A 15038-nucleotide genomic window follows, 5' to 3' on the forward strand; every position below is an offset into this window, starting at 1 on the left:
ACAGGGTCTTGTTCTTGCCCAGGCTGGTCTTTAACTCCTGACTTCAAGCAATCCTCCTACCTTGGCTTCCCAAAGTACTGGGATTATAGGTATGAGCCACTCACTGTGCCTGGCTAGAGAGACTCTTGACAACATGGCTTTACTATAAGAAGAATCACCAGTAGATAACCCCTTTATTCTTGAACTATTTTGCTTTCTGACATAAAGTCTGTATATAAAACTATGAGGAAATGATATGTTAATGATATTCAATGGTTATCGCAAGTCAGCATACAACTTCTGAAGTTTTTAAGAAAAGAGAGAGGTCAATGTAGGCTAAGGAGTCTGGAGAGACTTTATGGGGAGACAGAGTGTGTCTGTGGCCTTGATGTATAAGAAGAATGCAGATGGGCGGTGCCTGTGGCTCAAAGGAGTAGGGTGCCAGCCCCATATGCTGGAGGCGGTGGGCTCAAACCCAGGCCTGGCCAAAAAAAAAAAAAAAAAAGAAAGAAAGAAAAGAATGCAGAGAGGCTTAGAAGAAGATAGAAGGGCTTTCCTGGTGGCCAGTGGGCCGGCGGGCCTGGAGGGAAAAGGATGGAGGTTGATAAAGTTTGGTAGGGGGAATGATAAGAAAGCAAAGAAAAACTACCTTTTATAGAGGAATGAAAATTCTTTACTAGACTCTTCCCTCTAGAAGAGGTTTCCAGGAGTTGTTAGGGTTGGGAGAGATATTTGTAAGTTGGAGGTAATAACAGACCACTAGTATTGGGTTTTCCTAACAGTATTCAGAATCACAGTGTCAACTCTCAAATCTATTTCTTCTGAACAGAACAACTCAAAGGGCAGAGGGCAGAACCTCTGGACCCTGGACAGAAGCCAGCAGTAAGCTGAGGATTGCTGTAAGCTGATGACATGGTTTGCCTTTCAGAGAGCAGACTTGGCCATCTCTGCCATTACCATCACCCCAGAGAGGGAGAGCGTCGTGGACTTCAGCAAGCGATACATGGACTATTCAGTGGGGATTCTAATCAAGAAGCCCGAGGAGAAAATCAGCATCTTCTCCCTTTTTGCCCCATTCGATTTCGCTGTGTGGGCCTGCATCGCAGCAGCCATCCCTGTGGTTGGTGTGCTGATATTTGTGCTGAACAGGATACAAGCGGTAAGGGCTCAGAGCTCTGCCCAGCCCCGGCCGTCTGCTTCTGCCACCCTGCACAGTGCCATCTGGATTGTCTATGGAGCCTTCGTACAACAAGGTACCTTCCTGGTTTCCTGATGTTTGACTAGCTCCGGGGGCCTGGAAGAACTTATGCATCGGCAAAGTTCTCAGGTGCATTTTACCAAAATCATTTTAAATGCAATTTTATTTAATCTCTGGGACAGTGCTAATATGCTGCACCCAATTTCTCGGAGTAATATCAGATAGAAATTTAATGAAACGACAACAAGGAACTCAACTTCAAATCTTGATTCTCCACTTTAGATGAAATTAACTTTGGAGTTCTGCTTTGCACTTTTCTCCCTTCCCACATTAGAGCAATTGCTATGCACATGAGATTATCAAATGAAATTATGCACCTTGCTTAAATTTGAAGACTTATTGGGGGGAAAAGTTACAATTGTGTTGCAAACGTCTAAGCAATACTCCAGCCGTCTTGAGATACAAACTCTCCTACCCTGAGAGGTCTGGATAGCACTTCTACAGTTACAGAGTTGTATATTTTTGACTGGAAACAGCAAATTGCAAAGTTCCTAATGTGAGTCTTGGCCCTATTTGCACCATGGAGAAAAGCTTTGCAAAGTTATGTAAGGAAAATAGGCAGTGAGAAGCTTTCTTCTATTACCATCTAAGGGACCAAGAAGAAATAACTGGCCTCAAAGAGGCAGCTTCTGATCAAAATTCACAAGCAATGATTTCTGAAAACCCTGGGGAGAAGAAAAGCTGTCTAGGGAGAGATGAATATTAATAAAAGTGGTATATAGTACACCTCATTTATAGCCTTAAAAGAAAGTTAGATCTCCCTCCAGGTAGGAAGTAAATTTATATTTACAGAATTCGTAAGTTATTTTACCTGAATCCGAGTTGCAACTCTGGAAGTTCTTACCACTGTAAGATAGAATCTTCTAATTGGAAGAACTCTAGCTTTGGTGCATTAGCTAACTTCATATAGCTAGAAGGCCAATCCTAACTTTTCTGTATGTTGTGGTCCTCTGTTCCTTTCCAAGATTTGTGGTTTGGAGACCCTTTTTTAGAATTGACACAGTCCGCCACTGGTGACCTGTGTGCCTGGCCACAGGATGGAGCATCTCCTTGGGGATGGGAGAACAGAAGGCTGAGGCCAATCTGTTTTGCTGCCTCCTGCAGGTGGTGAATCATCTGTGAACTCCATGGCCATGCGCATTGTGATGGGGAGCTGGTGGCTCTTCACCCTCATCGTGTGCTCTTCCTACACAGCCAATCTTGCTGCCTTTCTCACAGTGTCCAGGATGGACAACCCCATAAGGTAAGCCTCTTCCCTCTTCTAGATCTAGAATCATCATCCCTGAGAAGCATTAAAGATGATATAAATAAGCTCATCCAGGGCAGCCTGGAGCTATGGAGAGAGTCTGGGGTGGGGCAGAGACAGACTCACATCCTGGACCTGCAATTTGATGATCCCTGGGAATGTCTGGAGCATAGAAAAGCATTTCACTCATGTGTTTTATCACATGCCTCATCACATGAATGTATAAATTCATTAAATATTTCTCTGAAAATTGAGATGCTGCTTACAAAATGAATAAATCAAGACATTAAAATTAAATTATATTTCCTCCAACATTTAAACATTGATTATAAACTTATTTAATAAAAGCGTTGCAAATGTTTGGTTAAAATTAATTAAAAACAGAAGGCTAATGTATTTTTCCGATCTGCAAATACCTTAAAATGTTTTTAAGAACATGTCAATTATCATGATTAGAAAATCTATTTCATTTATATTTATAAGGTTATAAAAATTATTGAGACCAAATACAAAAAATGATCTTCATTTCTGAAAACATTAAGATTATGGCATCATAGAATTAGTTTAATATAAGCGAAATGATTTTTGGAAATGCCTTTATTTTAATGTCTGATTCCCAGATATGGTGTAAATTACAAAGAACTTGAACGACGTGAATGAGTGTTCAGTATGTGTTTGCTGACGTGGACATAGGCGTGGATCTATTCTATATTTCATGGGGTCCATTCCTGGCTTCAGTATCAACTCTCACTTGAGCTCTCATTACAGTTCTCTGAGTTTCTGATTTTAGTAACTTTTCCTCTAATTCATCATACGCTATCTTCATATTAGTTTTTTTGATTGGTTCTTTTGGTTGTAGATCAAACTCAACCAGCTTCTATGGCTCCCAATTGCCTCTTTAAAAGAGTTCAAACTCCTTGACTAGGATTTAAGATTCTGTATGATATTATCCAGTATCTTTATTAAATTGACATTTTTACTGAGATGATTATAGATTCACATGAAGTTATGAGAAATAATGGAGAGACGTCTCCTGGGACCCTTTATCCAATTTCCTCATGGTAACAGTTAGCAAAAGTCTACTGTCATATCACAACCACATATGGACATTGATACTGTTGACTGATTTTGTCCAGTTTCCTCTTCTTGTGCTAATCTTTGTATATGTGTATGTCACCACATAAAAGGTACTGAACAACAGGTCCTTCATCACAAGGGTCCTTTGCATTGTCCCCTTATAACCTCCCCCAACCTCCACCGCATTTCTTCCCTCGCCATCCTTTCCCCAACCTCTGGACACCATTAAATGTCCTCCATTTCTAAAATGTTGTCATTTCATATATGTTATGTAAATGGATTTGTATTTTTTGATTTTGGCTTTTTGACGCAGAGCGACCTTTCAAGATTCATCCAGGTTTTGTGTGTATCAGCATTTAATTTTTTTTCTTTTTTATGGAAGAACAGTATCCCGTGTACCCCTGTTTGTTCAACTATTCACCCATTGAAGGGCCTCTGGGTTGTTTCCAGTTCTTGGCAATTATAAATAAAGCTGTTATTAATATTAGTGTGCATTTTTTATAAGTTTTCATTTACATGTGATTAATACCCAGGAGTGCAATTGCTAGGTCATATGAGAGTTGCATGTTGTTTTATTTTAATTTTTTAACTTTTTTATTCTTTGTTAAATCACAACTGTGTTCATTAATGCATTTATGGGGGACTATGTGCTTGTATGATATACAATGTGGATTGCTTACATCTAACTTTAATATAACCATCTCCTTGCTTACTTATTTGTTGAGCCAAGACATTTATACTCTATTCTTAATAGTTTTGGAATGTATCATTACAATTATGCACATTAGGTGAGGTCCCCCTAGATACTGTCTCTTCTCCTGACCCCACTTCCCCTCCCTTTCTCCTCCTCTTCCCTCCTTCTTTCTGGACTATACCATTCCTATGATTGTGTAGAGTACATTGGCTACTTTTTTCCATTCTTGAGATACTTTACTAAGAAGAATATGTTCCAGCTCCATCCAGGCAAATATAAAAGATTTGAAGTCTCCATCTTTTTTATGGCTGCATAGTATTCCATGGCATACATACACCACAATTTGCTAATCCATTCCACAACTGACAGCCATTTGAGCTGCTTTATAAGAAACTATTCTTCTACTTTCCAGAGTGACTAGAGATGTAGCAATTATCCTGTTTTTCTGTGTCTTTGCTAGCATTTGGTATTGTTACTATTTTTCATTTTACCACTCTGATAGGTGTACAGCGATACCACATTGTGGTTTTAACTTGAATTTATCTAATGACTAATAATGTTGAATACTTTTCACATACTTCTTTGATATCTATCTATCCTCTTCAGTGAAATATCTGTTCTTTCCCCCATTTTCTAAATGGATTATTTGATTATTACTATTAAGTTTGGAAAGTTCTTTATATATTTTAGATACTAGTTCTTTTTCAGATGTATGGTCTACAAATATTCTTTCTAACTCTCTAGCTAATCTTTCATAGAGAAATGGGGTCTTTCACAGAGAAAATTTTAAAATTTTTGATGTGGTGCAATTTAGAAACTTATTTTCTCATGGAATATGTTAAGACTTTGCCAAGTCTGAGAACCTGAAGATTTTTTTTTTCTAAAACTATTGTAGTTTTACATTTACATTTTACATTTCAGTCTATAATCAACTTTGAGTTAATTTTTGTATAAACTTTGAGGTTTAGGTTGAGTTTCCTTTCACCTCTTTTTTGTCTGTAATCTCACCCCAGTGAGAACAGCCCACATCATAATGTCTGAAAGCTGCAGGTGTTGGAGATGATGGGGAGAGAAGGGAACACTTTCACTTTTTCATCAGGATTTCTTCTTTGGGAAAAGTATGGAGAATCCTCAAAGAACTCAACTTAGACCTCCCATTTGATCCTGCAATCCCAATAGTAGGCATCTACCCAGTCTTTGTCCTCCCATGACTGGCTTATTTTATTTAGTCTATCTTCAGGGTTCATCCATGCCCTGGTCTATGTCAAAATTTCCTTCCTTAAAGACTGAGTAATATTAAGTTGAATGTATGTACCATAGCTTTTTATCCATTTGTCTGTCAGCAAACTCTTAGATTTCACACGTTAGCCATTTTGAAGACTGCTGTTATAAAGGTGGGTGTACAAATATCTGTTTGAGTCCCTGCTTTTAATTTTTGCTGCACATACCCAGAAGTGGAATTACTGGATGACATAGTAATCTTATGTTAAGTGTTCTTGAGGATGTACCATACCATTTTTCATACCTGCTACATTATTTCATATTCCCAACCACCAATGTACAATGATTTCACTTCATCCACAGTGTAGCCAAAACTTGCTTTTTCTGGGTTTGTTTGTCTACATTCTTCATGTAATTTTTAATTGGATAATTTTGTTGTTATTAAGTTGTAGAATGTTTACATATTCTGGTTATTAATCTATTATCAGATATATGATTTGCAAATATATTTCCTATTGTTTGGGTTGCCTTTTCACTCTGTTGATAATGTGTATACATAACGCATACTCTGCCCTTTCATGCAGAAAAGTTTAGCATTTTATTACCGTTATTATTACTATAGTTCTCCTCCCCCTTCACCAGAGGTTAAGTATATTCTTTTACCCTCCAGAGGTTTCTTTTAGGCTTAAAAATACATACACATCTATTTCTCTTTCACATTCAGCAGTAAAATCATATATCCAAATCTCTCCTTATGTGGGATAATGCCAAAATATCTTTATCTCCTCTTTTTTTTTTCCACCTACTTACTTTTTGGTTCTTTCTTTTCCTAAGTCGTGTATGGCTTTTCTAAGATACATATTTGGTATTTGCATTCTTTTCTCTTCATATTTATAGTCATTATTTAAACTGACTTCTGTGTTCCAGTGGTTTTTATACTTGTTGAATGTTTGTTTATACCATGATTTATCAATTACTCATTTTTTAATTTTGATGAATTTTTGATCAGCTAGGATGGCTTTTTGAGCAATGCATCTAATAAGAGTAGTATAATTTTTTTTTTTTAAAGAGTAGTATCTGACAATTTTTTAAATTGTCTTTATACGTGAAATAAAACTTATATGGGTATAATACTCTTGTGTCAAACTTTCCTCCTTACTATTCTTTGGAATTTGCTCTATTGCCTTTTCCCACGTGTTCATACAGTATAATAGCATTCCCCTTTTCCTTCTCCCCTCTTCTTTGTCTTCCATCCTTCCCCTCTCACATCTTTCTCTCTTCTCCTCCTCTTTTTCTTCATCTTTTCTCTCTCCTCTCCTTTCTTTCTCCTTCCTCTTCCTCTCCCTTATATCACCTTCCTCCTTCTCCTTCCCATCCTCCTCTCTCCCTCTCCTCTTCATCTTCCTTGTTCTCTTCTTTTACTTTTCCTTTTTTCCTCCCCTTCTTCCTTCTCACTTCCTTCCTCCCTCTTTCCTCTCTTTCTCGTCCTCCCTTTCCTTTCAACTGTTTTCCTTATCTCTGCCTCTCCTCCTTCACTTCTCCCTCATCCTGTTCTTTTTCTTCTTCTTTCCTTTTTGTTCTATTTTCCCTTATCTCACCCCCCCGTTCCTTCTCTACTTCTTTCTTGTGCTTTCTTCTTTGTCATTAACTTTACTAATACCTTTAAATTTAAAAACTTCCACCAGTATTTACTAAAAGTTGGTCTATGTGCCATTAATTACGCAAAAGGAAACTTGTACTGTAGCTCAGTAATCTTGTCATCTAGCAAATCTTTCCTTATTATTTCTGTCCATTGTTTTTATCTTGTTTCCAGGAACATTAGCTTTTCATATGTTGGTACTATGAATCCTTCATATCTATTTTTCTCTTAGATCATTTTCAATCCAACTCTCTTTTCCTATTCTGAGGCAGTTCTTCAGTTTGTCTCCCACATTTCTGGTTTGATTTCTTTTAGCTTTCATAGGGCTTGCAGCAATGTTAATGACTATATAAATTTCTACTTGCATATTTTTATTTCTCCTTTAGATTTTTCACCCCGTTCTGCTAGTACTTTTATTTCTCAGTCAATGTTTTATAGGTTTTCATTTTTAGTTTTTGGCATGAATAGTTCTTTCAGTAGTGAATGACACCTATAGAAAAACCAATCTGCTTAAAATTTTGACTTCATTTTCATTAACGTATGATTTCAACAATATATTTTGTAGTATCTTAATACAATATAATACAAACATATTTATGTATTATTTCTTTCACATTTAAGCCTTTCTTTATGTCTCCATGTAGTTTTCTTTAAATGGTACAAAAGGTATTTTTTTTAAATTAAATCATAACTGTAAAAATTAATGCATTTATGGGATCCAATGTGCTGATGTTATATACAGTTTGCAATGCTTACATTAAACTGGTTAACATGGCCTTCACCTCACTTAATTATTATGTGAAGACATTTATACTCTATACTTAATAGATTTGACTTGTATCTTTGCAAATGAACCATAGGTGTGGTCCCACCATTTAACTCCCTCCGTCCAACCTTCCCCCTTCCCACCCTTCCTCCTCCTCTTCCCTCCTTCATCCTGGGCTATGGTTGTGTTTTATCTTTCATATGAAAGTGTGGGTAATTATAAATTGGTTTCATAATAGTACTGGAGGATTATGAAACTCTGAGAAAATAAATAGGTGAAGATGTTAACAAATGGAAAAACATGACATGCTCATGGCTGGGAAGAATCCACGTTGTTAAAATGTCCATACTACCCAAAGAAATATACAAATTTAATGCAATTTATATTAAAGCACCACTGTTATACTTTAGAGAACTGGAAAAAATACTGCTTCATTTTATATGAAATCAGAAAAAAACCTCAAATAGCCAAAACATTACTCAGAAATAAAAACAAATCAGGAGGAGTCATGCTACCAGACTCCACAATGGTTTTGTTGTTTAGTTTACTCTTTATTGAATGTGATGAATTATGTTCATAAACAAGTAAACAGGTTCATTTTGGATATCCTAATATTACACCTGGCTGCAGTTAGAATCATCCTCTTAAATCTTAATGCAAGCTTGTGAGTGCGGGTGGGGACTGTGAACTATGTTCCCATTACCAGTACTGTACCTTAGTGAAAATCTTTCTCTATTGAGCTTTTTGCTCCAATGACAAAAGTTCTATTTCCAGCATTTTTATTCATACCGTTCCTACCACAATAAGAAAAGCCACAGTGTAGCATTTTGTAATCTTCCTCCCCACCCCACCCTCAGCATTACTATTGTTTGCTATTTACTGACAAATTACTATTTGTTGGAGAACTATGGTTTCTGCATACTGTATTCTGCAGAGCTGAGAGGAACCCAGGTGCTTCCCATTGTTGTTACTAGGAGATTCTTTTTCTCCTTAGATATGAAATGACATCCGCTGAGATGAGGCATTTTCAAAAAAAGATGAATTTAAGTCTCTCAATTGCTTTCTTCTATTAATTTTCTTTCCTCATCCTAAAAATTTTCTAAATAGTCTGATAAATGTGTAGTATCCTTTCCTGGTTCTTGACACATGATTCCCTGTAAGTAAAAAAATTCTGTGGTCATTCAGTATGCATCTAGGAAGATTTCTTCATCATTAATTTTCACTTCATAAATATCTTTCTTATTAATAATCTAAATGATCTTTATCCTATACATTTTCAAACTAACATAAAGCCATTCAATAATGATTTTAACACACCTAGTCCATGCAAATGTTCTTATTTATTGCCTTTGTTTCTGAAACCTATAAATTTCTTAAAAAACATAGAAAATACTAGTATCCAATAGAGACTTTAATATGGTAGAGAATAGTAATGTATTTGCCAATTATTTTAAGGAATTTTTACCTTTTTTCCTTGGAGTGGGTAGGAAGTACATTCATTCATTGAAGAAGGCATATATTTTTATTTCAGTAAAAAGTCTTGAAATCCTGTAAATACTTTCATTTCCTCTACTACTACTAATATGTGGTTATCTGTTACAAAGGTTAACAGCAGATTCATTTGAAAAAAGTAGTACTGGCAAGTATTTGGACATGACATTGTGAATAAATGCCTTTATTTAGGAAATGTTTTGGTTAAGAAGACCTAGCTATCAGGTACAATGAACATGATTGGTTTGATGTGCACACTAATATACTTGATTTAACATTGTAAAAGTTATCCACATAACAAAAACATTTTACTCCCTTAATATTTTAAAGTAAAAGAAATTGTATGTGAGTAGCATCAAAAGGATTATATTTTGCCTAAAGGCTCATGTTAGAAGGCAGGAGCATAATGGCACAATTCAGAGAGATGGCAAGGTGTAGCTGTAATGCTTGTAGACATCAGAGCTTAACTGCCTGGGTTCAAATCCTCTCTGTCCCACTTGTTAGCTATGTGATTTTAGGAAAATCACTTAACCTCTTTGTATCTCTCTTTTCTTATTTATACATGAAAGTAAAAATAGCATCTACCTCACAGGGTTATTGGTGGAAGGATTAACCAATGTACGTTAGAGATTAGGAAGTTAGTTACCTGGTATATAAATCTTAGATGCTATTGGTGTTTATTATTGCTGTTGACAATGATCTTGGCAGTCCAAGGAATTGTTTTGAGATTTGGAGTCCTGGGCTGAGGAAAGAAAGTGTGATTGGGAGATGTGGGAGAGAAGATGGTAGTCTAGGAGTTAGGAAGGTACATTTTGCACTTATCAGCAATTGGGTAGATGACATTAGTCACTGAGCCCTCTGGTATTTAGTTTCTATATCTATAAAGTGGAGAGTTGGTGTAAAATGGCAATGTAAGGTATTTGTTCATGTATTCATCAAATTTATAAGTTAAAATGAGCGAATACTTTGTAGAGATAAATTATTGTGCTAAGTTAAAGAAAGATAGGCAATCTATAATGAATGTTACATATAATGAGAGTTACATATAATGAGAGTTATGTATAATTAGAGTTTTGTCTTCTGCTCCCAAATCTACATATTTTCAGAGGGGATAATAAAAAGACTGAATTCACCAGAAGCCTAATTTATGCCACCATATTTTTCCTTCTAATCATCTTGATATCTTAATCTTTTTTCACACAAAATTTGCTGTAAACTTTTGATTTTAAATGTTATATCATTATTTTTAAAAGTTTTATGATAAAATGAAAATCTAGATGATCTTGGGTTTGTTGATGACTTGCCAAGACCCAAAGTACAATCTATCAGAGAAAAAATTGATTAAGTTGAGAGTTATTGAAATTCAAAACTTGCATGACAGATATCCTAAAGGAATTAGAAGACAAATCACAGACTGGGAGAAGATCTTTGCAAAACACATATGAGATAAATGACCAGTATTCAAAATATGCAAAGACTCCCTTAAAGCTAAACAATATGAAAACAAGCAATCCATTTAAAAAATGGGCAAAAGATCTAAACCAACACCTCCACAAAGAATTATAGATGGCAAGCAAGCATATGAAAAGATGCTCAACACCATATGTCACTGGAGAAATGCAAGTTGAAAGAACATTTGAATACTACCACACGCCTATTAGAGTGGCCACATTCCAGGACACTGACACCAACCACCACGTGTTGGTGAGGATGTGGGAAGCAATAGGAGCTCTCATTCATTGCTGGTGGTATAGCACTTTGGAAAACAGTTCGGCAGTTTTTACAAAACTAAATATACTCTTAACATATGATTCAGCAATTCCACTTATTGGTTATTTACTCAAGTGAGTTAAAACTGCAGTTTTATTCATAATTTTCAAAACTTGGATGCAACCAAGAGTTTCTTCAATAGAAATCATGCCTATAGAGACCAGGGCAGGAGAATTGCTTGAGATCAGGATGGATGTGTTATTTAGTTCAATGTAAGCATTTCACATTGTATATCAAATTAGTACACTGAACTCCATTCAGTGCATCAATGTACACAGTTATGATTTAATAAAAACAAAAATAATATAAAAAAGATATGAGAAACATGGTGGAAACTCAAATGCATATTGATAAGTAAACAGTTTATGATCAATAGAGACATGTATAGGTTTTAATAACACCTATATCAAGGATTTAAAGTATATATTTGTAGGTAAAATGGGGAAAATATAAACTGGGAAGGGCTACTATGATTCAATTTCTGTTTGGAGACTGAACATAAATTTTCTTTATACATAGATCATTGCCATTTTAGATGTGAGGATTCTATTTTTTAAAATTAATGTACGGACAAAGGCATTCAACAGGAATTGTAAATAGTTGGATATGATGTGAATTTATCTCATATACTTTGTTGTTTGGCAGCACAGATATTTTAAACGTTTTAATTTGATGTTTTGAGTTGTGCTTACAGTCTTCAGGTTGCCCTTGATTTCACCTTTTTTTGTTTTTTGACATCTGTTGGCTTCATGCCCTCACATACCCCCCTTATATCATTCAGCCATTCAAATTTGTAACCTCTGACACAGAAGACCTGACTGACTCTTTACACTATAAACCCTTGCTATTCAAAGTAGGGCACATAAACCAGCATTATAGGCATGGATTGGAATTTTAGGCCTCATCTCAGATCTCCTGAATTAGAATTTCTAGGTTATTACATCTACAAGTGATTTTTTTTTTTTTTTATTGTTGGGGATTCATTGAGGGTACAATAAGCCAGGTTACACTGATTGCAATTGTTAGGTAAAGTCCCTCTTGCAATCATGTCTTGCCCCCATAAAGTGTGACACACACCAAGGCCCCACCCCCTCCCTCCATCCCTCTTTCTGCTTTTCCTCCCCCCTCATAACCTTAATTGTCATTAATTGTCCTCATATCAAAATTGAGTACCTAGGATTCATGCTTCTCCATTCTTGTGATGCTTTACTAAGAATAATGTCTTCCACTTCCATCCAGATTAATACGAAGGATGTGAAGTCTCCATTTTTTTTAATAGCTGAATAGTATTCCATGGTGTACATATACCACAGCTTGTTAATCCATTCCTGGGTTGGTGGGCATTTAGGCTGTTTCCACATTTTGGCAATTGTAAATTGAGCTGCAATAAACAGTCTAGTACAAGTGTCCTTATGATAAAAGGATTTTTTTCCTTCTGGGTAGATGCCCAGTAATGGGATTGCAGGATCAAATGGGAGGTCTAGCTTGAGTGCTTTGAGGTTTCTCCAGACTTCCTTCCAGAAAGGTTGTACTAGTTTGCAGTCCCACGAGCAGTGTAAAAGTGTTCCCTTCTCTCCACATCCACGCCAGCATCTGCAGTTTTGAGATTTTGTGATGTGGGCCATTCTCACTGGGGTTAGATGATACCTCAGGGTTGTTTTGATTTGCATTTCTCTAATATATAGAGATGATGAACATTTTTTCATGTGTTTGTTAGCCATTCGTCTGTCATCTTTAGAGAAGGCTCTATTCATGTCTCTTGCCCATTGATATATAGGATTGTTGGCTTTTTTAATGTGGATTAATTTTAGTTCTCTATAGATCCTAGTTATCAAGCTTTTGTCTGATTGAAAATATGCAAATATCCTTTCCCATTGTGTAGGTTGTCTCTTTGCTTTGGTTATTGTCTCCTTACCTGTACAGAAGCTTTTCAGTTTAATGAAGTCCCATTTGTTTATTTTTGTTGCTGTTGCAATTGCCATGGCAGTCTTCTTCGTGAAGTCTTTCCCCAGGCCAATATCTTCCAGTGTTTTTCCTATGCTTTCTTGGAGGATTTTTATTGTTTCATGCCTTAAATTTAAGTCCTTTAACCATCTTGAATCAATTTTTGTGAGTGGGGAAAGGTGTGGGTCCAGTTTCAGTCTTTTACATGTAGACATCCAGTTCTCCCAACACCATTTATTGAATAGGGAGTCCTTCCCCCAAGGTATGTTCTTGTTTGGTTTATTGAAGATTAGGTGGTTGTAAGATGTTAGTTTCATTTCTTGGTTTTCAATTCGATTCCAAGTATCTATGTCTGTTTTTGTGCCAGTACCATGCTGTCTTGACCACTATGGCTTTGTAGTACAGACTTAAATCTGGTATGCTGATGCCCCCAGCTTTATTTTTATTAGTAAGAACTGCCTTAGCTATACGGGGGTTTTTCCGGTTCCATACAAAATGCAGAATCATTTTCTCCAAATCTTGAAAGTATGATGTTGGTATTTTGATAGGAATGGCATTGAATAGGTAGATTGCTTTGGGAAGTATAGACATTTTAATAATGTTGATTCTTCCCATCCATGAGCATGGTATGTCCTTCCATTTGTTAATATCCTCTGCTATTTCCTTTCTGAGGATTTCATAATTTTCTTTATAGAGGTCCTTCACCTCCTTCGTTAGGTATATTCCTAAGTATTTAATTTTCTTCGAGACTATGGTGAAGGGAGTTGTGTCCTTAATTAGCTTCTCATCTTGACTGTTATTGGTGTATACAAAGGCTACTGACTTGTGGACATTGATTTTATGACCTGAAACATTACTGTATTTTTTGATGACTTCTAGGAGTCTTGTGGTTGAGTCTTTGGGGTTCTCTAAGTATAACATCATGTCATCAGCAAAGAGGGAGAGTTTGACCTCCTCTGCTCCCATTTGGATTCCCTTTATTTCCTTGTCTTGCCTAATTGTATTGGCTAGAACTTCCAGCACTATGTTGAATAGTAAAGGTGACAGAGGACAACCTTGTCTGGTTCCAGTTCTAAGAGGAAAAGCTTTGAGTTTTACTCCATTCAGTCAAATATTGGCTGTGGGTTTGTCATAGATAGCTTCAGTTTTAAAAATGTGCCACCTATGCCTATACTCTTCAGTGCTCTAATTAGAAAAGGATGCTGGATTTTATCAAATGCTTTTTCTGCATCTATTGAGAGGATCATATGATCTTTATTTTTGCCTCTGTTAATATGCTGGATAACGTTTATGGACTTGCATATGTTAAACCAGCCTTGCATCCCTGGGATGAAGCCTACTTGATCATGATGAATGACTTTTTTGATGATAAGCTGTAATCTACTGGGTAGGATTTTGTTGAGAATTTTTGCATCTATATTCATGAGTGAGATTGGTCTGAAATTTTCCTTTTTGTTTGGGTCTTTTCCTGGTTTTGGTATCAGGTTGATGTTTGCTTCATAGAATGTGTTGGGGAGGATTCCTTCTTCCTCAATTTTTTGGAATAATTTCTGCAGTACAGGAATAAGCTCTTCCTTAAAGGTTTGATAGAATTCTGGTGTGAAGCCATCTGGACCAGGGCATTTTGGGGTTGGAAGATTTTTTATTGTTTCTTTGATCTCAGTGCTTGAAATTGGTCTGTTCAGGAGCTCTATTTCTTCAAGGGTAAGTCTAGGGAGAGGGTGTGATTCCAAATATTGATCCATTTCCTTCACATTGTCAAATTTCTGGGCATAGAGTTTCTGGTAGTATTCAGAGATGATCTCTTGTATCTCTGTGGGATCAGTTGTTATTTCCCCTTTATCATTTCTGATTGAGGTTACTAGAGATTTTACTTTTCTGTTTCTCATTAGTCTGGCCAATGGTTTATCTATTTTATTTATTTTTTCAAAAAACCAACTTCTTGTTCATTAA

At 36.1% G+C, this 15038-nt stretch overlaps 1 protein-coding gene across 3 annotated transcripts in view; it reads left to right on the forward strand.

Annotated features, from left to right (window-relative positions):
• GRID1 (glutamate ionotropic receptor delta type subunit 1) overlaps positions 1 to 15038 on the forward strand; it is a 752005-nt gene that overhangs the window by 634856 nt on the left and 102111 nt on the right. For all 3 annotated transcript variants that reach the window (XM_053586010.1, XM_053586009.1, XM_053586011.1), the window contains 2 exons: positions 908 to 1232; positions 2342 to 2480. In XM_053586010.1, coding sequence (XP_053441985.1) covers positions 908 to 1232; positions 2342 to 2480 — 464 coding nt within the window. The remainder of the gene's footprint in view (positions 1 to 907; positions 1233 to 2341; positions 2481 to 15038) is intronic.

The sequence above is a fragment of the Nycticebus coucang genome, chromosome 3 (assembly GCF_027406575.1).
Source record: "Nycticebus coucang isolate mNycCou1 chromosome 3, mNycCou1.pri, whole genome shotgun sequence".
In the NCBI taxonomy this organism is placed as follows: Eukaryota; Metazoa; Chordata; class Mammalia; order Primates; family Lorisidae; genus Nycticebus; species Nycticebus coucang.